This window comes from Epinephelus fuscoguttatus, linkage group LG15, assembly GCF_011397635.1.
Source record: "Epinephelus fuscoguttatus linkage group LG15, E.fuscoguttatus.final_Chr_v1".
Classification (NCBI taxonomy): Eukaryota; Metazoa; Chordata; class Actinopteri; order Perciformes; family Serranidae; genus Epinephelus; species Epinephelus fuscoguttatus.
The window spans coordinates 31,501,596-31,526,732 of record NC_064766.1 but is presented as its reverse complement, the minus strand read 5'-3'; the positions used below and the strand labels follow the sequence as shown (position 1 = coordinate 31,526,732).

Here is a 25,137-nt window from a genome sequence, read left to right as displayed (position 1 = left end):
ACAAACTGGAGCAGATGCCACTGTTGTGAGCATTTTGGGAGATAAAATTCAGTTGATTCTTTGGACTCAGAAAAAGGTCGGAACAGATGTTTTCAGACTGACTGCAGTGTGAGATAACAATGAGGTTATGTAAGAGTCAAATGTAGAAGATCCGCAGAGCATTTCTGTGAGAAACTACAGAGCATCAATACTCATTATTTTTATTTTCCTTTTGTAACAATCCACATTTGCTGTTTTTAATAATTTTATTTTTTTATACAGTATTGAAACAAAAAATAATAATAATGTGGTGCATTCACATTTTTCCCAAGGGATTCTTTGCAAGTTTGATCTCTACAAGGGTAAAACAGTGAAAAGCTTGAAGCTGGATCCATCCATGTTAAAACTCACAGGGAAGAGGAAGACTGGGCCTGATTTAAAAATCATCTACAAGTTTTGATGGATTCTTTTTTTTTCTCTGTGCCGACATTTCATTCCCCATTTTACGTGTGTTTACTGTGTTTTTGTACGGGAGGATTAATCAGGTTCCCAGCATTTGTCTTTAAAAGAAACTTCCAGTCCATGCGTAACAACAGTCCAAAGAAAACAAACAACCCCCCCCCCCCCCCCCCAAATCCAGTCTCTTCTTCCTCCCATCCACAGTTCATCTTTTATGCAACGTAGGTGTACACTTTGCGATCTTCCGGTGTCCTTGCCAAGTATTCTCTTTCTATTAGTCCTTCTATACGCTTTTTAATTACGACAGGGCTCGGAAGAAAACGTGCCCGGAGCTGCTGAGTTACCTGAAAACACAAGGTCACAAAGTGTATGAAAACGTGAGAACATGGAGTCACAATAAAATATTAAGAAGAGTTATGCCAGTTATTTAAGTGAAACAGACCAAACTGTGTATTCTAATAGGAAGCTCCTTACCTCTGCCACCAGGACATTGTGCTGCATCTTCTTCCTTGACTTCATGATTCGGACAATGGCTGCCTCAATCTCATGCTTCCTGTCGTCATCCACTTTCTGCCGTGTCTCTTTCCTTTCGGGGTCTGATTCCCCTTGTTTAGCAGCAACTGGGAAAGTAGGAGAAACGGACAAGATGAGGTTTGGGGAGAAAATGGATAAGATCACTCAAGGTATGGTTTTGCATAAGCAGAAAGGAAGAGTCCCAGCCCACTGCCATGTCACAAAGCCATGTTTCTGAAAGGCTGAATAATGATACTGGGTACTGTAATAATGTTCTGAGCTAAATGTTGATCTGTTACTGTACACAATGTACTTAAAACGCTAATAAATACTTAGATTTGATTAAAAAGGGTTAGAAATGAAACCTCTTAATCGATAACACAGCACAATGTGTTGGACAGAAGCTGCACCAGGTGACTGTATGTGTTGTTCACAAACTTTGCTTACCTGTCTGTATTTTGACTCTGTGCAGTTTGGAAGTAAACTGATCGTTAACTGTAAACACATGGCCGCTCTCGATCTCCTTAGACTTTGGCTCCTTGGTGAGAACTCTCTGCGTCGGCTTCCCACAGGCCAACGACTGCAACGCTCGCACTAACTCCCGCTCAGGAATATCTGTCTCCTGCTGGATCTCCTGTGGACGGGGACAGAATGGGTGACGTGGTTGTAAACGGGGAAGGACATGGATGCACACAAGTCATACAGTGAGCAGAAATAATCTCTACACAGACTAAAAGATCGAATGGGAAAATGAGGTTAAGATAAAGGTGCTTCACTGCGTCCCCACCTCGAAAGTGCACTTTTCTCTGTTATTGAAGAGCATGAGGATGGTCATCTGAAAGGTGGAGACCTGCAGTATGTGCTTCCGTGTGTTTGAGCCAGTCACCTGAGCACCTCCCACACCCACCTCTGAACCATCCTCCTGCAGATGAAGTAGAAAGGATGGTGAAACGCCATACTTTGGAATTATAGTGAACAACATTGTATCTTGACTTATGTGATTTATAATTAAAAAAAAAAAGCAAATGGCGTTTTATAAATACCTTTTTAATAGCTCCATAGAAAGTTGCGTTTAGGTCTGCCCCGCCCATATGGTGTTGCAGTGTGAGCTGTCTACCACTGTGCTTAGCGAGGTAAAACCTGTTTAAATAAAAGCCAGGACTAAGTTCTTTAGAAACGACACAGAACAACACTGAGCCTTCCTGTTAGAGGTGTCATGATTCTGACTCTAAACTGAATATCAATCGAAGTGAGCTTTCGAATTGTGACCTTAAATTCTCGAGTCAAATCAAGTCATGGATTAGGAGAATCATGACACCTCTGCTCCCTGTGTATTGTAAACCACTTGACTGAATTTCAGAGCATTACCTTCTAAAGACTTCAAAGGCGTGTCTGGGAGAGGGGGGGATGGTGCATTTAGGTGTTGCTGACTGTGTGGGCCAGTAGCCAGTAGTGAGGACTCTTACTGTGAGGTCCACACCACTTAGAGATGCCTGAGAGAGATGCACGGAAGTTTCTTTCAATATACACTTTGACTTGACATGACTGAACAGTTATTACATCTCCATATCAGAATAACAGGCACACAATACAATACTTGCAATCCTGTGTTTTAAACGTTCTTCTATAAACATGTGGATCGTGTGTTGAACTTAACGTGTCCCCTGTGAAGAATTATTAGTGTTTTGTTTCTCTGAAAAGGCGTCTGACTGTCGTACCGACGTGGTTTGTATGTGTTGCCTGAACTCATCCATGGTGGTGTTGGAGATGCTCATGTCTCTGAACATCCCTTCCAGTTTGGAGGTGAACTGACAGCCACATTCTGTCTGTGAAGGGGAAAGACAGAACAGTGTGCTGAAACTGCTGATAGGGGTTTAGACAGAGTGAAATGGGAAACAGGAGAAGAGATATGCATACATATCCGTAAAACTTTCTCATTTTTTTTTTTTACCTTCAGCTTAGAGATCATGTTCTTCTCTGAGTCGTCTGACACACTCTTGTTGCTGAGCAGCCTGCGGCCCAGGTGCTGCTTGTAGTACCTTTCAAACACATCCTTCTCCTGCATGAACCGGAATAACACCATGGCCTTGTCGAGGATCGACTCGACCTCCTGTTCTGTCAACTGGTCAAACGAGACAGGGAGAAAAATAATGAGCCAATGTAAAAATGATTTTCTTGCAAGGCATAAAAACGTAAAAAATATCTGGTAGGCACTGGAAGAAAATTCGAAGCTACATACCCCTTTGACACCCTTCTTGAGCTTGTCATCAATGAAGAGCGATAGGTACTCTGGTGAGCGGGAGTTGAGGTTGAGGAAATACTCAAAGTCTCCTGCTATGGTTTGTTTGAAGAGTCGGTCATTGTTGAAAGACTCGAGGAGGAAACGATCAAATCGTGTCTTCAGGTCTAGCAGGCCCTGTTGAGGAGGCAAGTACAAAGAGATGATATTATCTATTAAGACACACTTCCCCCTCATTCACTATTTCAAGTAGGCCTTGCCAAATCTAAGGCTACGTTCACATTACAAGCTAATGTGGTCCAAATCAGATTTTTTTGCTTTCATATCACACAGATTTATGTTTTTCAGCATAAAGAGGACATAGAAATCCAATTCTATCCAATCAGATCTTGGCCACTTTCATGTGTGGTCCTAAATCCAATAAATCTGATCACTGGCCATGAGAACAATCATATTGGACTTCCTGTGCGTCTGACCCATACATCCATGATTTTTCCACATCATACTTTACTGCACAGAAGCAGATTACTCATCATATAGCGCTGGAGCGGTCTGTTTAAAACTCTGAAGGCTGCCTGGCTGTACTGCTGCTGTGGTAGGCTGCCCCAGTTGTCAGTCAATACAGCCCGACTGCCAGGCGCCTTCTGACAGGGACAGCTTGCCTACGTGCTGTGACAGCGTTGTCGTTGGGTGCCGACAGATACTGGAATGAAGCCCTGGACATCCTGAGGTTTAAAAGAACTATTCCTCCATGAAACCCTCCATATCACTGCCCTGTTACTCCTGACTCCCCTTCAGGCAACAGAACGACCAGCAATAGCTGTCAACAGAGCCAGCAAACCAAATCCCCGTTTCTACGACGGACAGTTAACCCGAAAACAAATGCCCATTTCGATGAAAATACGCTACACACTCTTCCAAAGAGAAGCACATGGCTACTTATGATGCAGAATGACATCATCAAACCTTCCTACTACGGCAATCATTTGAGAAATGAAGCTTGCACCACTATGTCATTCACTTTCCCCTGAAATGCCTGTTTTGCAATCACGCGTGAAGTTATTGGTTGCTTGCGAGGCATCATCACGCAGATATCCGTGGACTCATTGTTCAACCAGCATACCTGGATATAGTCGACAGGGTTCTTGCCCTCTCCCTCTTCTGACACCAGAGCTTTGCCTTGCTCCCTCAGGTAAGAGCTCATACACTCGCACATCGTTTTCAGGCCATTTGGCACACGACTGAACAGCTTGTACATGCATGCCAGGTCTGAAAGGAAAACATGACGGGGACAGATTATGCTTACATCTTTATCTTAAAATCATAATTATTGGAAACATCAACAAAATGAAGCTTTTACCTTCTGTCTTGCCGTTCTTGAGCATATGGACAAGGCCAGAGTTCTCCATCTCCACGATGGTCTTCATGTGTTTAGAAATGAGCTCCCTTTCCACCACCTTGACAATGGGCTCCTCTGTAGACTTGTCCAGACAGTGCATAACTCGCTCAATCTCTTCATTGATTCTGGCCTCGACCTTCTTAATGTAGACACTGGCACTGTTTTCTGCTAGGAACTTTTGGCTCTCCATCTGTAAGAGCAGGAATTATTTGTTTCTTAGACTATTAAGATTTTCAGTGATTACAAAAACATAGAGACACCAAGAAAAATCGACTGCAGACTTACCTGGAAGAATTCCGCTGACATATCTAAGAAAGGACACTCAAAGTCCTCCTCGTATACAGACCTGCCATCCAGACCAAGAATCATCAGCATCTGGCACGCATTTCTGATGGCACCCCTGCAATCGATGACAGAAAAGGCGAGGCTTCCATATTAGCAATCAGAAAATAATATATTGCAACGAGATTTACAAAAAATAAGCAACAAAAAGTAAGGATTATAATCATTTAGCTGAAACTAGGGATGTTCTCAATAATATGTTTAATCGTTAACTGACCATAAGAATTTTGACCCATTAAATTAAATATAATAAACTAGCACAACGTGAGCGTGAATGTGCTGCCCAGGCTGGAGTTGTACAAGGCTGACAGGGCAATGCCATGATGTTGCTCCTGGGAGACAACTACAGCACCCCTCAACAGGTGAATGAGGCAGAGATGGACACCTATATCAGAGCAGTCAATTCAATGTCTTCCCGGTTGAGCTAACACAGCAGCAGCAGCGGCTAACATCTAACACTAAACTGTAAATCGGTCCTAACAAACTCACACAGACACTGAAACGGCTTGACTCTGTTGTTAAACCTGCTAGGTTACATGTGATGTGTGATGCTAATAGTTAGCTCAGTCACTGTGTGGACGAACTCTCAACGTGATTGGTGCGGAGCTCACACTCCCACAGTGATGCCATGACAGAGAGAGCGCAACAGCGAAAGCGGGGCAAGGAGGCACTGAACAAAGCAATAATACACAATATAGTCGTATACTAGCAGCAGTACTGGTAGTACTCCTGCATACCTGTCTACAACCTCTCCCTTCCTCTCACGAGCAATCATGTCCAGTAACGTCTGCCGTAGGTGGTCTCGAATGCAGCCGTAGCGCACCACCTGGTCCCTGAATATGATGAGGCCGAGGTTGTACACATTCTCCACGTTGTTTTGCTGAACATAGACCCGGTCCTGGGAGACGAGACAGAATGGGGTGAAAAATACATTAAGTACTGATATATGGAAAGAAGTAATATGGCTCAAACAGATATAGATGTGTGCATGTTGAGAGATTTAAAAGCACAGGTAACACTATATGTAAGGCATCATCCCAATCCCACTCCTTAGGCAAATATCCTGTGTGCTGACCAGTGTAAAAAAAAACTACATCCAATGTAGTGCAAGGTTCTTTTTATTGCCAGCAAACCTTTCATTATAAACTACATAATCTCACTGCCAGGGTGCAAAGCTTTTATAAGGTCATTAGAGCGTTGCAACTAATGCCTGGTAGGTGTCTGAACTATTCCCAGAAAACACAGGGGTACAACATAAGTCCCATCCAGAAAGCATAAATATTTATGAGGGATGTGGGTGATAAAATATTTACAATGCCATTCAGTAACAAGATTTGCAAACATCTAGAATGACAAATATTAACAAGTGCAAACTACAACTAACTTCCAGGATATTACATGGTATCATAATGTGATTTGCGTGGCTGTTTGTCTTTTTATTTGCGTATAAGAGCGCTTATTGTCAAGCCTGCCAATTTCCAAAAGCCTGTTTTATGAGCTTATGGGGTTTGGCTTTCTGATGCCTCTCCGTTTTTTTCCCCCATTTGACTACTGAATGACTTTGCATTTCTTAGATTAGATTACTATGAAAAATATATAGAGAGCAGATAACAGGCTAAAAAGTTTTAGAAATATAATACATGTGTGCTCAGCATTTAAATTAATGAATACTGCATGGAAATCTACAATGGCCCTACCTCTCCTAGACAAATAATGTCTCCAGGGCCTAAACACAGGCAGTGGCTTCTAAAAGGTAAATACACCAGGTGAGAAAAGCAAAGTCACACTTGCTGCATCTGTCTGGCTCTCCTGTAGAGGTCAGCAGGCAGGTAACAACAGCAGGCTGCTCTCATTGCACAGACGTGGGGAGCCTGTCGTAGTCAAACCCTGGAAAGCCAACTGTCCGGGGTAAGGCCAGGACAGGAAAAAGGAGAGTGCAGAACAAAAGAACCCCAGGAGAGCTTTGCAGTCTCTGTACTGACTGTGCCATTGTTTAGCCTACACTTGTGCCTATCTCGAGGGCTCACTCACTCACACACACCCCCGCTAACATTTTGGACTTGCTGCTAAAGCAAATCAACTAGTCCTGCCAGTTTTCCAACAAAACAAATAAATACAGCAACAGAGGCTTATTGTTAGGACCACAAATAAAACAGCACCTTACAAAGTCCAGAATAGGATGGAGGTGAAGGTTGGCCAGAGTTGGAAACAAAAGGCCATTTATTTAAAAGCACAAAATTATTCATGACAGGAAACAAGCACCATAATCCCCTTGCAAAGCGACATAACCCATAGGACAAACATAGAAATTCTGGTCCCAGTGACCAAAAAAAAGAGCCAACACTGCTTTGGGAAATGTTAAATATTTCTGTACAGCAATGCATCTATAGCTACAGAACAACTTATACAAAATGGATATGACAAGAGAGCAAACCAGCCTATTTACCATGTACATGAGGATGTCTCTGATCATAACCATGGCAGTCTGATGGTCATTCCAGGCCTGATTCAGTGTTTGCAGAAAGTTATTATTTAGAGAGTTTAAGACATCTTCCCGGACCTGAAAACACAAACAGATTGACAGAATTGAGGTCACATCAAGTTATCTCTTGTGTGACTGATCAACATTAGGTCACAAGAGCACTGGTGAAATTATTTAAAGGAAAATGGAGAGTTTACAACAGCTTTGGACGTCATTGCTGTCTGGAAACTTAGTAACCAAAGTCCATTCACAGTCTGTGTATTATGCTTGGTAAACACTGTGTGTCTAAGCTTGTGTATTTTGTTGTCAACATCCTGCAAACATATTCTTTACTGTTAGACGTTTTACCGCTATTTGTTTGCCAACAAGAGGCAATTCTATGTTTTTAATTTATCAGTGACAGTAGCCTAAGACTTGAGACCTAAAGGAATACTTCACCCACAAAGTGAGAATCTGTATACCGATTACTCACCCTGTGTTACACTGAATTTGCGAAGACAACTTTGTTTTTCTCATACGCCTTAATGGTTAACTACAAATCCAAAAACAGTGAACATTCTAGATGAACTAAAGTAAAGGGGGGAAGAAGAAGAAAATCCGCACACTGAATTAGAGCTCCCAGTAAGTTTTAATGACTAAAAAGAAACATTACTTTTTTAGTCATTAAAACTTACTGGGAGCTCTACTTCAGTGTGCGGATTTTCTTCTTCTTTCTGCATGGACCCCTATTATCCAGCACCTGACCTCAAGCAGGATTGGATGTGCGCACAACTACTCTGTCTTCTCTAAAGTAAAGGGGGGCTATGTTTAACAAAGGCAAAACTTTATCATAACATCCGTTCACAAACACCTACGCATTTCTTGCGGTATAGTCCAAGTCTCATATCTCCAGTCATATGGTCACTACTTTCCAAACACATGCATTTTTGCTGAAACCTTACCATTTAAAACACTTCCATAATGCGCATGGCAAGTGTGTGTGTTTCAACTCTGCTTGTACATTCTGTTGAGCAGGATTCAAATGCAGATGCATGTCCAGACTCGCTCCTCATATGCACCTGAGACAGTTTACGCTCAAGTGTTTTAAATAGTTAAGTTTAGCGAAAAAGCATCTTTGAGTAGCAGTGAGCATATGACTGAATAACTTAAACTTGGATAACACTGCATGAGTTGTTTGAGTTTGTAATGGATGTTTTAATACAGATTTGCTGTTGTTAAAGTCCCTATGACTTCAATTCATCAAAATTTTTCCGTTTTTGGATTCTTTGTTCGTCTTTGCAACATGCAAGCAAAACAAAGTATCATTCACAAATTCAAGCAACACGCGGTACAAATGGTCATTTGAAGAGGCACAATGTTAATGAATTATCATTGACAATACAAAGTTTCTTTTCGGTTTTCAAAAAAAGAGCTGCATGAGAAAGGAAACTGTTTCTTTACTTTGTTGATGAGGTGCTCTGTGACGACCTCCCTCAGGCCTGTGTAGAGCTTCTCCCCATGCTTGTGGAGCACCATGGTGTAGGCGTTCCTGTACAGTTCCTCAAAGCTTAGCCCACTGTTGTTCTTCCTCTGGATCTCTTGGATGGCATTCTTTAGAAGGTCCCAGATGTTGTTCACATACTTCTCATCCATTGTCATCTAGGAAGGAGAAAGACGACAGTGTGTTCTCTTGGATAATGTCTATTCCTTATTATTTCCACATAGTATAAGTAGACGACGACAGTCATGCCAGCCACGGACTATTCTTTGCGATATCACTAAATACAAGATAGTATACCACTTGTGAAAAAGATCCATAATACAGGTTCAGTATATGTACTGCACTGTAAAGGAATAAAAGTACTGAAGCTTTCTAAAGCTATGTCCATGAAGATTTCAAAACACATACAATAACATATGTACAGACATACTTCCACACTGAGCAGGCAATTTCTACCTTGCAGTGTGGACAGAGAAGATATAGCTTTTTGAAAGCACACGTCCAATTGATGATTTCACAGTAAAGCTTAGGTGCTCAAGTAGAGCAGGAATGGAAGTAAGCCACATTTGTTACTTGCAATTCCCTCTGCGATGGAATGCAGGTGATGTCTCGATGATTCTGCGTGCTGTCAGATAACTTTGTAAGCTTCTAAAAGCAATATGACCAACCATCTCAATGCACCAGCATAGAAACTACAGTTTTGGTTAAGAGAAAGCCACAATCATATCACCGTTTTATACTTGTCATTTCTGTCAATCATGTGGCAGAAACAGAGCCATAACAAACAAATTGAGGAACTATCATGGAGAAAGTTAGCCACTCGTCCTAATGTGTAGGTTGTGATACTGTCCTATTGTTCTGACCACACTGCTTGAAAAGTTTCACAATCCTAAGACAAAGCAAGTGCTGTTTGATCCCAGCAAACAGGTGGGCTTACCAAACACCCTGGCAACAAATTATTCTCTTTTTTGGAGTGTCCACGATGATGGATTGAAGAAAGTAAATAAAGATGCTAAACCAAGACATAAAGTACCTTATTGTTACAATTTCTCCCAAACTGTACCACAAAAGCTGTACAGATAATGGAGAGAAGAAGCTGTGAATTGTTTCAAACCTCTCTACGACCTTTGACACGTTCAACCTTTGGACTGAAAATACTTCTAACCTCAGTTGACCCTCTAGGATCTTAAATTTTAATTTGAGAGCAAAAGGTAAGCATGCAGTTATTATCTTAACCATGATATATTGTGATTTCTGCCAAAACTGCCAAGCCCTGTTGGGGGTCACTTTCTGTGTCTCCCACCATACATCTGAAGGGATGACCTCAACATTGTCTGCCTCAATACTGATCTTAATAAGCCAACTGAGTGACAGCCAGATGTGATTGATCCATATTATACAGTTTTGTGTCACTGTCATCATAAAATTCAGTATTTCAGCTTACATCCTTTGCATTCATTTAGTCAGTCATGTCTGCCAACTAAATCTTTAGCTTCATGTTTACTTTACATGAAAATGATCCTGATACATTTGAGGTATACATGTTTAAAATTTGGGAAAGAGAATACTAGTGTCAGATCAGCAACCAATAGAATTAGATTTGGGAAACAAAATGTTGGGTGGGTAGGGAACAGTAACTCTAGCTTGACAGCTGACCAGGCCAAATTCCAGTTCAACTCAAATTATTTGTCAGTTTTTTCACATCACAAGATGAGCATGTCTCAATGGCAACAAAAATTACAACAGCTGTAACGGGATCAATCAGTATTAATCCCATAATTCATTTTTCTTATCATATTGACTAAGATTACCTGGTTGTGGCTACACTGTGGTCCAATTGGCTGGTCTTGCACTTGCATCTAAGCTCAATGTTTGAGGAAGGATTAACTGTGTTCACTCACTCATCTGCTCACTGACTCATTCTGCCAGACACCCACTCATAACCCTGGATATCTAACAGAAGAAAAAGCATTTGTCTGTGTTTCACACCAGCAATCTCAACAAGAAATTGAATGATGTTGCAAAGGCTAGGCAACTTAGACAAGACTGCATTTCCAACATGACAACTGCATTCATTATTAGAGACTGACTGAGTGGGTGAATGTGTCATTAAGCCCAGTGATCAGCAGATGTTGTGTGACAGAAACGTTAGTACTAACAGTAGGTAGCTGGGCTGACATCAACATTAACTACTCAAGTTACCTTAGGCATGTATGTTTACCCTCACGTTAGGCTGAAGTTGCTTTAGCTCTCAAGCTAACACTACATGCTAATGTGCTAATTGCCATCTGTAACAGCCTACACCAAATGCGTGGTGCAACAAAACACCAACAGCCAAAAGAGCTAGCCGTTACTATAGCGTAATGATACTTGCTGACTGACTATAACTTAGCTAGTGCCAGGTTAGCTTACGTTACCAGGCCTGCTACTTAGCTAGCTACCGTTTGCTAATATGTCACTAAGGAAGTTTCCTTAACGTTACATATGCTAACACTAGCCCGTGTCAAATGACGATAGCATTTCAGAGCAAGAAGCTAGCTAACCTTAAATAAACTGAACTGATAACACAGCTAATGTTCTTCGGGGTAATGTGTCCAACTAATATCAGTTTTTATTTGACAATGACATGTTTTTCTCGTTTGACCAGCTAGCTAGCAGGCAGTTGCTAGCACTGAGACCTGTCATCCCCGGTACTCGAGTGTCATAGTTAGCGTCTCAGCGCTCACGGAGCCGGTAAATACTTACAGGAAAGGCTCGTATCCTCATCTTGGTGTCCTTCTTGGTGCCGCCTTTGAGGTTGGACATGATTAGTTAGAACGACTTTCGTTGCTAAGTTGACTTAAAGACTACATGAAAGGCAGTTGCTAGGTTGTTTTCTACGCCAGGAAAGCGGCAGGGAAACTGAGTGACCTCCCCTTCAGGAATTAGGTCGGTCTGTGTGTCTGTTGTGTTGTTGTCACTCGCTCTCTTCTCAGTGTTTTTTGGCTAATGTTAGCTTGTATGCAGTGATGGCGGACGGCTGTACTCCACTGCGCAACGCCGAAATCTCGCGAGAGTAAAGTCAGTTTACTGACAGGTGCATGCCACAGGTTGATAACTGCCTATCATAGCGGTTACGTTGACAGTACATTTGATATTAATATTTCGACGAAAAGCCGTAAGTATCGAAGAACTTAAGAAACTTTTAGCGTCAAATTGAATTATTTAACATAAGAATTATTCACAAAAACACACCGAGGGCAGAAAAAATTCTTTATTTGGTGACAGTGATGCACTATTTTGTTTAACGGTTTCAAGTGCTAAAATAGAGTTAGCGCTAAGCTAGCTTTGCCTTCCCCAACAGCTAGCAGGCTAACGTTACTTTTTAAACAGACAGCACAACGTTACACGACCATTCTGTGTCAGTGTCAGGTAAATTACAGTTTAATATCATGCTAAATTTCATCTTTGCTGTTTTCCAGTTGCTGTTTTAGCATCGTCCAGCTGCAAATTCCGATGAGTGACCAGCGGCTGGAAGATGGAGTATCTTCTCACCTTCATGACGACGCTCTCTGAATGACAGGATGAGGAAAATATAACAGCAGGTGAGTCCATATGAAAAGTAAGACACTTAAATTTAAGGATATTATTGTAAAAGTTAAATGGGATTAATAACTATTAGGCTATCAGACTATTAAACCAAGAATCTACCTTAGATTGAAGCCACAAAAACTCAAAATTAATCACCACATATGCACATTTTGCACTCTAGTCCAGTCAAAGCTACGTAGGGCTAATAATAGCATATATACCTCTGCATTCTGGTGTCATGATGGGAACAGTTACATTCTTTCTGAGATGAGCTCCAGCTGTCCTCCTCAGACCCATGTTCTCCAGCTCCAGCTTTCTGATTTCCATCCGCATCGCACTGATCACCTGTATCAGCCTCTGTTCGCTGTCCATGGTGCCAACTGCACACCTTACCACCCTGCCTGCATCCCTCTCAAAGCCATACAACCCACCACACGACCCCATCTGACCTGTGAACACACAGAGTAGACATACACCTATGTCCTTTTTTCATTCAAAGTTGATTCCAAAGCTCAGCATTGGGCCAGCAGAGAAATAAGCAGCCAATCAAAAGCAGCAATCTAGTCTTTCATCAGACCATTGATAGTCTGGTCACATGATGGGGAGAGTGTTATTTTCTTCTTAGTGATCTGATGCCTACCACTTTCCCTCCTCCTGTTAAATATTCATCTAGTCTTTCAACGTAAAGCAACAATAGGTACTTGGAAGAGGCGTAGCCCTTGGTCTAACAGTCTGTGTCAAAGAGATAGGGTGAGCTTCCTCTTTTAACTCAGAGTACTTCTCATTGTGGTTAAAATGGACATAGAGACCCAAACAGGTTCAAAACAGACTCAGTTTCCACACCAATATCCTCATTATTGGGGCTCAGCCTTACAACATTCACACAAATCTAAAAACACTCACTTTAGCTCATAACACAGTGATAGTAAGTGCAATGAATACATAGATGTTTGCTGTTTGTGTGTACTTATGAGACTTCATAGTGAGAACATCTATGTGTGGTGTTAAGAGGAGAGCGCATGAGTCACTGAGTGTCTGTCTGGTGCTGCTCTGCTGCTCTCTAGTGTCTAGTGCCCCAGCAACATGCTTAAAGAGGAACCTGACACCAAGTAGAAAACCATTGTTTTTACTGACCTCTTCTGGTTGAAACTGTCAAGTCTGTTGGAGCACTGACTGCAACAGTGATGTCAACGCATACTAACTGATTACACCTCAGTATTACTCCTACTACAGCACTAGCTCTGCTTTAGATCGCCTTATAAATGTGTGTCATGGACACATAAACACTTTAAGAGCAATAGTTTAATCACTGAGGGGATGTGCTCATAAAGACAGTACTGTTTGGATGTATAATGTCATATTTAGTGACAAATATGAAAGATAATACTCCAAGGATGTCAAAGTTTTTGCGATCAACTAGGAGGCTTTCTAGTTTTATACAATGCTTAAACTGCACATTCTGATGTAGTTATACACATCAACAGTGGGTTTTTCTAATTGTTAGTATCGTTTTTTTGCTTCAGTGTATTTATCTGTATTTATCAGTATGCCTTCTACATACTGTGGATGTCTGAGATGACTATGGGACTGAACTTCCTGTAGAAGTGCCAAGAAACCCTCTGCTCCATACAGTATGGCCACACATTGTACATGATGTTACTCCAGCCTGCAGTACTTGTCCTCTTAGTTTTCATGTTTAGCTCTTTTCCTTTTTGGAATACTCATGAGCTGAAGCCTGACCACGCATCACAATTTCTCCTCAGCCGAGCCATTGTTCATGTAACAATGCCACATTATAGAAAATGACTTACAGTGTTGGGTATATATATATCGGATGAGAAAATGGTGTGCATAGCTCACATCCTCTCTGATATTGACAACAACGATGGTGTCATGTGAACTGTGGTTTTGCACACAGAAGTGCTACAGCTATAGCCCTAATGTGTCTTCAGAGGTCATGTTCTTGTTATTGTGAAAATGAGCACATTTCATATCATGGGCAAATTACACATCAGCCTACAGTGGTATGATAAAACACACAACTATATCTAATATATGGTGATGTGTGGACTCCTCATTGATTCGTCCATTGCAAACAGGCCCCTGTGACACACATTTGAACAGCCCAGGGTAGCATAATATCAAGTCGTCTGTTTGCTCGTGTCGTATTTTGACACCACATTACATACTCTAAGTTCCTCCCATTCCACAGTGTGTTGTGTAAGCTGTTTGTCTGCTGATAACAACCCCCTCAGCAACTGAGAGATAAACTCTGCATGCTGCTGTAGAGACAGCGAACATGAAATTCTGACAGCCCACATGACAGAAATGTATTTTGACTGTGGAGAGAAGACCCTGCTGAGTGAAAGACATCTATGTAAATTGATGTTAAATTAACTGTGGTCAGACGCACACAAACCACAATGACAACAGCATCAACAATCAATATATTTAACGTTTACTTTGTCACATATCCTACCCTAGATGCCCAGCAGGTGGTGTGAGTTGTTGTGTGAGTTTAACAAATTGGGCCTAATGTAGTCTAGCTTCACTCCATGTGCAAGCACAAGACATCCTCCAAAGCAGGGTAAACCCAAAGGACAACAGTATAAAGTGGTGCATTTTAAAGCAGAGGTAATTGATTTTTTTTTGCAAGTGATTACAGAAGCAGAATTTAATACACTGCTTTTGATTTCAGCTCTTTTCATCGCTGCTACTTGCTTTGCAAACATGACACCAGAGGCTCAGGACAAATGCGGCTCCCTTCAGAATCCCGCACTCATCATTTTAGCCAAGTTGCTGTTGACCCGGCGCCAACACCACAAAACAGGACAAGTAATTTAATTTGCCACTGCTGCCGACCTTGAAGCAGGGAATGTAGGCTACCAGAATCCCAATAGGGAGGCTTGAAGAAAACGTCCTGGGAGCTGAGAGAGGGGTCAGGCTGTTCTGCCTGTAGCATCGCACACAGTCTCCTCACCTCTGTAGGAACACTTTTGTCCTTCAGGTTTGCATAAATAATATTATTTTTAAGGTACTGGGGTGACAGATCATGTGATAATGTTACCAAGCAGTTATTATTAACTGCAATTACTGTATACATCAAAATCTTGTAATAACAACATAATAATGATAAAAATCTTAGAATCACAGGTAAGGTGAGGGCTTTGAAGGTCAACACTGTGCTCTTAATGTGTTTCATGGTATAAAGTCTGAACAGTGGGAAGTATAGAGCTTTTTGCTTCCCCCAAAATGTTGCCCCCCTCACAGTGGAAAAGACTAGCTGTGACAGGGAGTTAACCCCATCATGGCAACATATGATACAACTGGCCGAAGCACACCTAATCCTAGTCAACCATGTGCACCTACGTAATATATGTCACCAACAAGGATAAGATTATGACTCACTGGATATGTCACACTGAAGTCTAGAAAGTATCACCTCCCAGTATGAGAGGTGCGAGATAAAACAAATAGCATAGGAGGGCAGGAGAAATGTAGGACACCTCTGCTTTTATTATGTGATACATGCCAAGGATGTCTCGTGGCACGTCTATCTTGCTGTGTTTACATATCTCAGGAGATATGTGACCAAACGTGATATTCTGATGCATTATCACATTCCTTCAAAACCGAGTGTGTTTCGAAAAGCCTTGGGGCAAGTTTAAAAATGAGGCATTATCTGATCTTTACACAAACTGCTTGGTCATTTTGCGTCCATGCAGCCATTTTGTCATTGTGACTCATCACCACAATGACAATGATGACATTACATTGAGAGGTTAGATAAATTCTCAAATCCCTTAAGTAAAACAAGTGTTCTGTTCATTTGTAACATGTGTTATGTGCGGGCACATTCCCAATCCCATCACTCATCACCCACAGGGAACAAATGTACCACCGTCCTCCTCCAGCCATGTGATGTGATGTGATCTGAACGTAATTGCAGCCATAACTTGTTGCCCCATCGAGGTGACACCTTAAATCACCCTGGTGAAAACATCTTAGGTCAGAATTCAATATTGGTCGTAAAATCTAAATATAAGGCCCCGGGGACTAAGCTGTTTCGCAGAGCGCTGCGGTAGCTGTCTGGCAGAAACACACACAGGGTAATAAGGCTTGAAAGTGGAGCCATTGCCACTTACAAGAGAGCTTCTGCTATTGAGATCATAGTGCAATATTTGTGAAATGCTGTAATAACTTTGAAGAAGCTGTTTGAAAGGACTTTTGAGTCCTCTGCTATACGTCCTTGTCTTCCAGCATGCCAGTGTTTCAAATAGAGACCTGTAGGTTTTCCAGCCACTCGGCACTGTCTTTAATGACATAGCTCATAGCCACAGTCCCATTCAACAGCCCTCATTATGACTCAGTAATCATAGGCTACATTTGTTTTTCTTTTCCTCTCTACTCTATATCTCTTGCTCTTTCTTTCTGTAAACCTACAGGCCTCTGTCTCTCTCCTTCTCTTGTTTGTCCTCTTCTGAGCATGGCCAATCCAGTAGTGAGCAAGAGCCGCTACTGGAGAAAGTGTTTGTTGACTTTTCGGCACAGACTGGTGCTCTGTAGGGGAGCAGTCTGTTATTTATGGCTCAGGCTTCTGTGATTGGTTGAGGAGAGATATAATTATGTCTGGCGCTCAGCTTAGCTAGTTTTAGAATTACAATAGGTGCCATGTTGAGTTCACTGGTTGCTATGATACCAAGTGGAGGGTCTTTACTGTATAGAAAATGTATTTGATATTCTGGTGATTGAACCCTTTTTCTGTTTTTACCCTCAGCCCAGCGAGGCACACATGGAGTTACACAGCACTGGGAAATGTAATTATTCATTACTGATATTGTCATATTAGACGAGATACTGCCTGGGATTTTGTTTGTGTTCAAGGATAGGGTCACAATTTTGTGTCGGACGAGGACTGTGAATTTTGTTCCACTGAAAGCACTTTTGGAAAGAATCTCTTAGGCATCTCAAAGGCCAGTATGAACAGGAGGAATGATTGCAGCTAGCAGAAACTATTTCAATGACTCCATTTACATACACACTAATATTTCACTGATATGATACAGGTCAGTTTGGATATTGAGTTGAGAAGTAGGGCTTTTTTCAAATTAAGCATTTTCCGATTAAAAGATGTGAGATCTGCCAGTATTATTAGGGTTTTAGGAGCATTCTTCGGACATGTATACAGCTAATTCAGTTGCGCTGTACACAAACCAGCCAACAGTTTGCAAGGCTGGGGTAGAGAGGCATGCCCAAAAGAAAAGCACACATTTCTAGTTAGAAGGAGAAACACACTGACTTTAAAACATTATGAAAGACCTGGATATTAACAGGTTTTTGGATATGTACAAATATCACAAAGCTGACCTTTTAAAGGAGCTGGTTGGAGGAATGAAAGAGGGAGGCTGTGTTTGCACAGTTGAATAAGTTTGCTACCAGTGGAAAACTTTTAAAAATCCTACTTTGATTCAAAGAAGTGGCTCCAGCCATTTTACTTTTCCATAGTTTGAGGGTTTGATTTAAATCTGAGTATGCAAAGCTGCATGTAATTGTAAATATTAGTGGAATATTCATTTTCATTAGCCATGTTTAGAGCTTAGTAGGATTTTTTTTCCAGAATACACGTAAATGCATCACCACTGTTCACATGGACACCAGACTGCTCTTTTAAGAAAGACTTGAAAAATTGTGAACCTGTCCTTTAAACTCTTGATAAAGCATGGACATTGTTTTTCTACCCCAGAGGGTGCATTGCAGATGTGATGTAATTGATCACATCTCCAAATTTGTTCATAAATATCTTCTGAGGGACCATCATGCATCATCTAAATATTGTCACATTTTCAGTGTACGTGGCAGAGTAATTTCACTGATATGTGATCAACACTGCATACCTCATTTGAAGAAAACAGTTCACCTCGGCTTTAGATGCAATAAATTCATGAAAATAATCCTGATTTTTTTTTTCCCAGATTAAAAACAAACAGCACTGTAAAACATAATGGAACCCAGGTTTGCATCTGAAGTTATCTTAAAAGAAATGAGTAAACCTCAGCTATTACAATAATTGATATTTACCAGAGCAGTTGGATGACTGATACAGGACTTGTTGTATATCATTAATTCACTTTTGTACCACTGGCTATTATCTGAATGCACTGGCATGACATGCACAACTTAAATACCACCAGAGGACTATAATTTGATGTTTTATTGAAATCACTTGTCACATAATAGCCGCTAGTTATGATCTAATTGCATGATGAGGTGATGACAGTTAGTGAGCTCATTGTTCACAAAAAAATAGATGATGTCAGAAGGATTTCCAAGGAGCTGCAAAAATTTCCAGTTAACTGCACTATATATGGGAGTGGGAAGGCTGGATTCAGATATGGAGGAGGCAGTATAAACATGCAGGTCTCTCAACAACCATTGTAACAGTTAGTAAAGGGCTTGACTTTGAGCCACAGACTTACTAAATCACTAAAGTTCCTTGGAAAATTGTAATATGCAATTCCTGCAAGGGGAGGTTAATTGAATTAATAGTTGTCCATGACACAAGAGACATGATTAATTCTCTTTATAAAAACAGTTACTAATGGATATTGCCCCAGTAGCCTTTATCTCCTCATTATGCAGGGTGGTCAGACAGGGACCTTGAATAGACTAATAGGATTGTGTCGGTTTGAATTGGTCTTTGCCGTTTGCCATTTCACAGAGTTGCAGTAAAAACGGCAGCCTTGTATTTGTGTGCTCCCCATAGGAGGTGGGAGGTGAAGATGAGACTTGGTCTCTCCACCATAGATAATCCTATTGTGTATTCCATAGCATGTCTTATGTGATCACTGTCTTCAATAATACATGTGCAGTCATATCACGAGAAGAAAACACAAGGATGGGAAGGGAGTAGAGGCTCAATGAGTAATCCTCATCTAATCCATTTATTTCAAATACACAGGGCTGCCATGGTTAACAGATAGCAACGTGTCCATCATTTTCATGAGTGCCGCTGCCTTACTGTCTCTTTTTACTTTATAGCGTAACTAACATCAACACGTTGAATTTTATTTTTAGCAAATAGTTGCATCTCATGGTTATTTAATTTATTTATGATTGTTTTCTTTAGTTACATGCTTATTTACAGTATACCACACAGCAACAGTCTGAACTTAGACACTAAAATAAAATGCTATGTATCCTGTGTTAGTGGAAGATGAGTGTCTACTCTCTTTCTCTCTCTGTCACATGAAAATCAGCTGGATCAGGATGGAGAAAAAAAAACACACTTCCTGGCCAGCAGCATCTAGTTTCAGTGCAGACCGAGGTTATTAAAGATTACATGACACAGTGTCAGGGCCTGGCTGAGTGGATTGTGTAAATACAGATTATCTGATTAGTCCCCTTTTCACTCCTAATTACTGGTGTGAGTTTATGGCAAGCTATTGTGACAGTGGGCAAAGTGTCTCAGTCATTTACAGGACCAAGCTGCGCACATATCAAGTGAAAGTGGTGTAAAAGATAAGGTGATTGTAAAAGTGTCCAAACTGGCAGGTTAAAAAAAAGTGTACAGCGTGAGTAAAGTCAATAACTAGGAGCGTTGTTTAAATTTACATAGGTCCCACAGTGCACGTTTATGACTTGTAGACCTAGTTAATAATTAAAACAGCGCTTCCATATAACAATTTTGACTGTCACCTCTCTCCGTCTCTCCTTCCAGGTTCTTAGTGCAGATAGGAATGTTGTAGTGCCACTTGCAGACTGCAGTGTCCAGGGAGCCCTAAAAAGGGAAGGAGTCTCACTCTGATTCCTGGCAGCTCGTGGAGCAGCGGAGGCTAAATTAGGCCTGGTTTCATTGACTTCCAATCCCCAGAGTCTCAGCAGCCCCGCAGCCCAGAGGAGGAGAGGCCGGCTGGTGCTCAGGGCCTCTGATGTTTCCTCGGAGCTTCTCCAGACACTGCCTGGGTAAGTTAAAGTGGCAGATGGAGAGATGATATGTCTAGAAAGCTTGGGATGAGAGGTTGCATCTCCTGATAATATCTGAATAAATAGAAAGAAATATGAATAGTATAATGAAAGTATAACTACTCTAAACAAACAAGACAATATGCTCTGTTGGTTTTTCCATAAATTAATCTGCTATATTGCTGCATGGCAGTGGGTCCCAACCTTTTTGGCTTGTGACCTGTTGTATATATGGTATGAATATAAGGTGATTCCTGATTGTATTTATTTTTTTCTTTGCTGTGTTCCACCCCTTTTTGTATTTTGTATTTTATAACAAGTATGGCTTCCATTTGTCTGCTTCACAGTACTCCTTTCAGTACTTAAAATACTACAGTTCCCAAGAGGTGGAGCTTGTACCACTAGCATCGTGCACGTGTGTGTTGCGTTATGCCAATAATTAGAATGGGATTGGTTACCTTTATCTTTCTGTTGAGTCTGATGAAGGTCTGATGGACTGAAAAGCTTGGAATTAAGCAAAAAGCAAATTAAGCAAAAATCTTTTCTTTTAGCAAATAAGGCTATGTGTATCAGCCAACCAACTAAAGATAAATTATTTATTATATATAGTTTCCTCTTGGGGATTTTTAGAGGCCTAAATGGGTCTAACTGTTCGTTATTTCACAAAAAAAAAGCACAGAAAGGAAGTAGACATGATTTTGTATCTTTGGATCTTTTTCATAATCTTGGTGACCCCATAGGTTTGAATTTGGGGTCCAGACCCCTAGGTTGGGAACTATTGCCTCATGGTATCAAATTTAATTGTGAAATGCCGCTAAGTAGTGTAGATGCACCTTTTTAAGATACATTTTTAGTCTTGTTTTAAGCATAAAATGGCACCAAAATACCAGAAATAAGGTCCCTGAAGTTGTCAACTTCGTCTTTGAAGATAATTTCACCTGAGTTTGCTTTGAAAAACCTCCTTATGTTCAATGTATGCTTATTAGTTGCTTGAAGTATGTAGTGTGACAGCAACATTATGTTTGCAACAGGAAGCAACATGCAGTATTTTTGCAATATGTGGTCTCATATTTGGAAAACACAATAACAGTGGTGACAGAGGAGGCTGCAACTTGTCTCGACTTTTTTTGTTTATGGTAAATATGCCAAGATTTCATAATTGATTTAATTATAATATATTACATTCAAGAAATTAAGCCATCATTTGATTTGTCCCACACAACATGCAACCTGCTCAGTGTGGGGTTTTTTTCTGCTGATAAAATGCTTGTCCGCCTCCCACTCTCCACTGCTCTTTCCTCTTTGCTGTGCTGTCCAGTGTGATTGACCGCGTCTCTTTCTCTCTGCTGGCAGTCAGAGACAGGTGCTGAGTGCTGCTGAGTGTTGCTGTATGTGTGGGCTCTAGGGGCCTGGTTCAACATTCCAGCGATAGTTTGATAGACACAGTCCTTGGGGAGAGGAAGAGGAAGATGCCAAATGCCCGTGCCGACTTCACAGAGGAAGAACCGAGGGAGTAAGTGAAATCTTGTGATGATGTACCTGCCGTGTGAGGATTATGATAACATACTGCAGGTCCCCTTTCTTTTGTAAGTCCCTCAACAGCAACCTTTACGCCATCCCACTTCCTGATCTAAAAAGCCGCTTCACTGCTTATCTCTCGGTCTGCAAACTGGTGTAATGTCACAGGCACTTCCTTTTTTTTCACACACTCACAGGCTGCACGCATGCGTACATGTCTGTGTGCACCGAAACATTCAACACAAAGTACACACAGCTGTGAAAATGGAGGGAAAGAGGAAGTTATACAAAGGGGATGCAGAGAGAGGCGGGGAAAATAACAAGGTGACCGTATTTGGCATCAGTAGATAATGCAAGCAGAAGATGCAAATTAGATAAGGAGTGGTTGTCATGGAGACTTGATGTTGCGCAGTGATGGTTCGCTGTAAACCTGACCACATTTGTGGTATGGCCGTTGCCAAGCAGAAGGTGCTATTATGAGAGTGAGAGAGTTGAGAGTGAGAGAAGTAGGGGAAGAGAGAAATGAAGATGTTAGTTCATCCCATAGTGCATTGCGCCTGTATGACCTGTGTTGAAGTGGCTTCGTCTGTCCCAGTGGCACGTCAGCGATAGACAGACACACAGGTAAGCTCACTAGCTGTAATATCATTTTCTGTAGGATTAATGTCTATCGACAACTTTAGGTTTTATTTGGTGTTTTCTATTGATTTGTTTTTATACGATTTTGTAATTGTCTAAATATTAATAATTCCCTCTTTTTAACACGTCAAATGTTTTGCAAAGTTTGTCAGCTCTAGGAAAGCCAGTATTTGCAGTGTTTTACTCTTGATGTAACTTTGTGTAGAGATACAAGGTTTGTAAGAAGTTTGGGATGTGAGTGGAGTTTATTTGATATTTGCAGCAGTATATCTGCAGGCTACATTTAGACAGAAAAATAGCTGGAAGCTGGAGTGAAAGGCCTCTTTGCAAAGGGTGTTTCCATTCGTTTTCATTTTATCTCCCAGATAAGCTTCAAGCTTGAACGTTGCATACACACACACAATGGTGTCAGATGGGGACAAGACAGTGTGCTATTTCCTCTCTGTATTTCAAACCCGACAGCTTGAATTGCACCTGCTTCCCCTCACTGCGTCAAAGTAGAGAGAAGTTAAGAGAAACCACAAATATGCAGCAGTGAAATATGACTGCAAGTATGCACACTGGAAAAGTAGTTTGTCATAATTTGTCCCACTTTCATGTATATTTATAGTAATTAGCGGCATATTTCTAACATCTTCGAGTATGTGGGATACTCCTCCTGTATTCTAAAGTGTCACCTAACAAAAGCAGAAGTTGTTTACTTCAAAGCAATATTTTGCTTTCTCATTCTGCAGCCTCCAAAATAAGCCATAGTAAAATGGCTGACGTTGAGTGCAGCTCCCTGCTGTGGGCCTTTCCACAGGACTGTGTACTGTTGCAGTTGTTGCTGTGATGGTCTGTAATGGGAGTGTAATGTGTATTTGCGGCCTTAGTGATAGATGAGCCGTCAGAGTTTGGCTCACGAAAGCTCTGGGACATTTCCTCAGTGGAGTGAGAGTTCACATCAGCCAGCCAGTGTCATTTACAGAGTGCTGGGAAATAGCAGAGCGCTGAGATGATAGGGAAGCTTAAGGTGGAAAGTTGCATTCATCAGGGAGGAGGGAGAGAAAATGGGGCGGCCTAAGGTGAAGGGTTAGGATTTGGTGGCCTGACAGAGGCACAGGGGTCACTCATGCCAGACTGTGTTGGTTTAGGGTTAATGTGACTGATGTAGAATAGTGTTAGGGAGTTTCCAGAATATTCATGTCCTCCTTGTAAAATTACTCTGCTCTTTAGCAGTTTCACTTTCATAAATTTGTAGAACTCACGACAGACAGATAATAAAAAAGAGCCATCAAAAGCGATGCAACAGAAAATCGAGACCTACTTTCTCAGACGTTCTCCACATGATTAGTTCTGATCTCGATGTGTAAAATAGGTGGAATTCCCCTTTAACAGACCGCATACACACACACCTCTTCCTGTTTTCAGTTGGTTAACATGAGTATGTGTGAAGAGTTTGCTCAACCCCAGGATGTTGATTTTTGTCGCACTTGGCTCATATCTAAACAGCTTTACGGCCTTGTTGATCTCCTACAGAGAACAACGGTCATGCCATCTTCTTATCTATGTGAGACACAAGACATGGGGAGCAGGAAGTTAAAATGTATGGCTGATTTCAGTTCAGATACAGAAAAAAGAAGTAGGAAAGGAGAAATAGGCTCCTGTTGTACATTTGATCAGATTATATGCAGAATAAAACTCGTGGAACTGAACGAGCAAGCCATCTGGTAACTGCAAAGCTCGGCTCTATATTTGTATATGGCTCTGTGGGCTGTGACACATAGACAAGTGGTTGTGGTTGTTTGAGGGGAAATTTAGTGGACTTGAGATGTAGTCATTAAGTGAGAGAATGTGATGAAAACACTCACAGAGAACATATGAAGAATGATAATGAATAGGAAATATGGACCAGCAGGGCAGAGGAGTTTAAGAAATACACAGGGACAGAAAGGAGCAGAAGCAACTGGCGTACACTCAGCTGCAGCACAAGTGGGGAAATTCCACGTCAGTGTCTGAGGTTCTCAGAAAGCCCAGATCTTTGGAGGCGTTGCTAATGTGTCTCCTATTGAGCCAGAGCAGCATCAATCACCATGTTTCTTCATTATGGGTCAAGGAAAACTCCATTTGGAGGTTAGAGTGACCTGCTGCTTCCATTGATCAGCAGTCAAACAGATTGCTCTGCTAATCTAACAGACATACTGTATGTGTTCTAGCAGGGCTGTTTCCATGGTTGGAAATAGATCTCCTTCCATCACTAATGAATGATGGTTGGAAATAGATCAAGGCATGCAGTTTGATGGTGAAGCTAATAATGGCACTGTCCATCAAAATGTGGTCAACTTAGAAAAGTAGTACTATGGCATCCCGTGACATCTTTCTTTTGTTCACGATATACAACATGTTTTGAGTATGCAGGCACATTGCACCATGACACTGGCTAGGTAAAGGGTTAGCACTGCAGCTGGGGCTCTACCACAGATTGTCACCCTGGGTTTAAGGGCCTGCTGTGTAAATTAGAGATGACTTATCACCAGCTTTGTATTAAACAGAGCTGTGCAGCAATAGGAACCGGT

The 25,137-nt window shown here is 41.3% G+C and overlaps 2 protein-coding genes and 1 long non-coding RNA gene across 5 annotated transcripts in view; 1 reads left to right on the top strand and 2 right to left on the bottom strand.

The window, feature by feature from the left end:
• Positions 1-183: 183 nt before the first annotated feature.
• On the bottom strand, positions 184-11,904 carry LOC125902368 (cullin-3-B-like). Its single transcript, XM_049598644.1, has 16 exons — positions 11,639-11,904; positions 8,854-9,051; positions 7,378-7,491; positions 5,669-5,829; positions 4,875-4,989; positions 4,551-4,779; positions 4,314-4,459; positions 3,191-3,367; positions 2,903-3,073; positions 2,670-2,777; positions 2,320-2,444; positions 1,995-2,091; positions 1,739-1,873; positions 1,399-1,585; positions 913-1,058; positions 184-782 (listed from the first exon to the last, which is right to left on the bottom strand). Exons 1-16 carry the CDS (start codon positions 11,696-11,698, stop codon positions 651-653), a joined length of 2,301 nt encoding a protein of 766 aa, XP_049454601.1. The 5' UTR covers positions 11,699-11,904; the 3' UTR covers positions 184-650.
• A 227-nt stretch (positions 11,905-12,131) lies between these two features.
• Positions 12,132-12,910, bottom strand: LOC125902376 (uncharacterized). Its single transcript, XR_007451088.1, has 2 exons — positions 12,685-12,910; positions 12,132-12,444 (listed from the first exon to the last, which is right to left on the bottom strand). It is a non-coding gene; the product is annotated as an uncharacterized LOC125902376 (long non-coding RNA).
• LOC125902371 (muscleblind-like protein 1) overlaps positions 12,355-25,137 on the top strand; it is a 57,583-nt gene continuing 44,800 nt past the window's right edge. Inside the window, exons 1-3 of one of the 3 annotated variants that reach the window (XM_049598652.1) lie at positions 12,355-12,477; positions 20,181-20,425; positions 21,779-21,938. The gene's annotated coding sequence lies outside the window, so the exon portion shown is untranslated. Of the gene's footprint in view, positions 12,478-20,180; positions 20,426-21,778; positions 21,939-22,430; positions 22,568-25,137 lie in introns of those variants that run through there. The other 2 variants (XM_049598653.1, XM_049598654.1) reach the window with 2 other exon arrangements.

Excerpts from the sequence above, each read along its gene's own strand:
- LOC125902368 (XM_049598644.1), bottom strand. The coding sequence starts at position 11,698 with ATGTCCAACCTCAAAGGCGGCACCAAGAAGGACACCAAGATGAGGATA. Across the intron at positions 9,052-11,638 it reads TGAGGATACGAGCCTTTCCT|ATGACAATGGATGAGAAGTA; the intron begins GTAAGTATTTAC and ends TCTCCTTCCTAG. Across the intron at positions 783-912 it reads ACAATGTCCTGGTGGCAGAG|GTAACTCAGCAGCTCCGGGC; the intron begins GTAAGGAGCTTC and ends TTGTGTTTTCAG.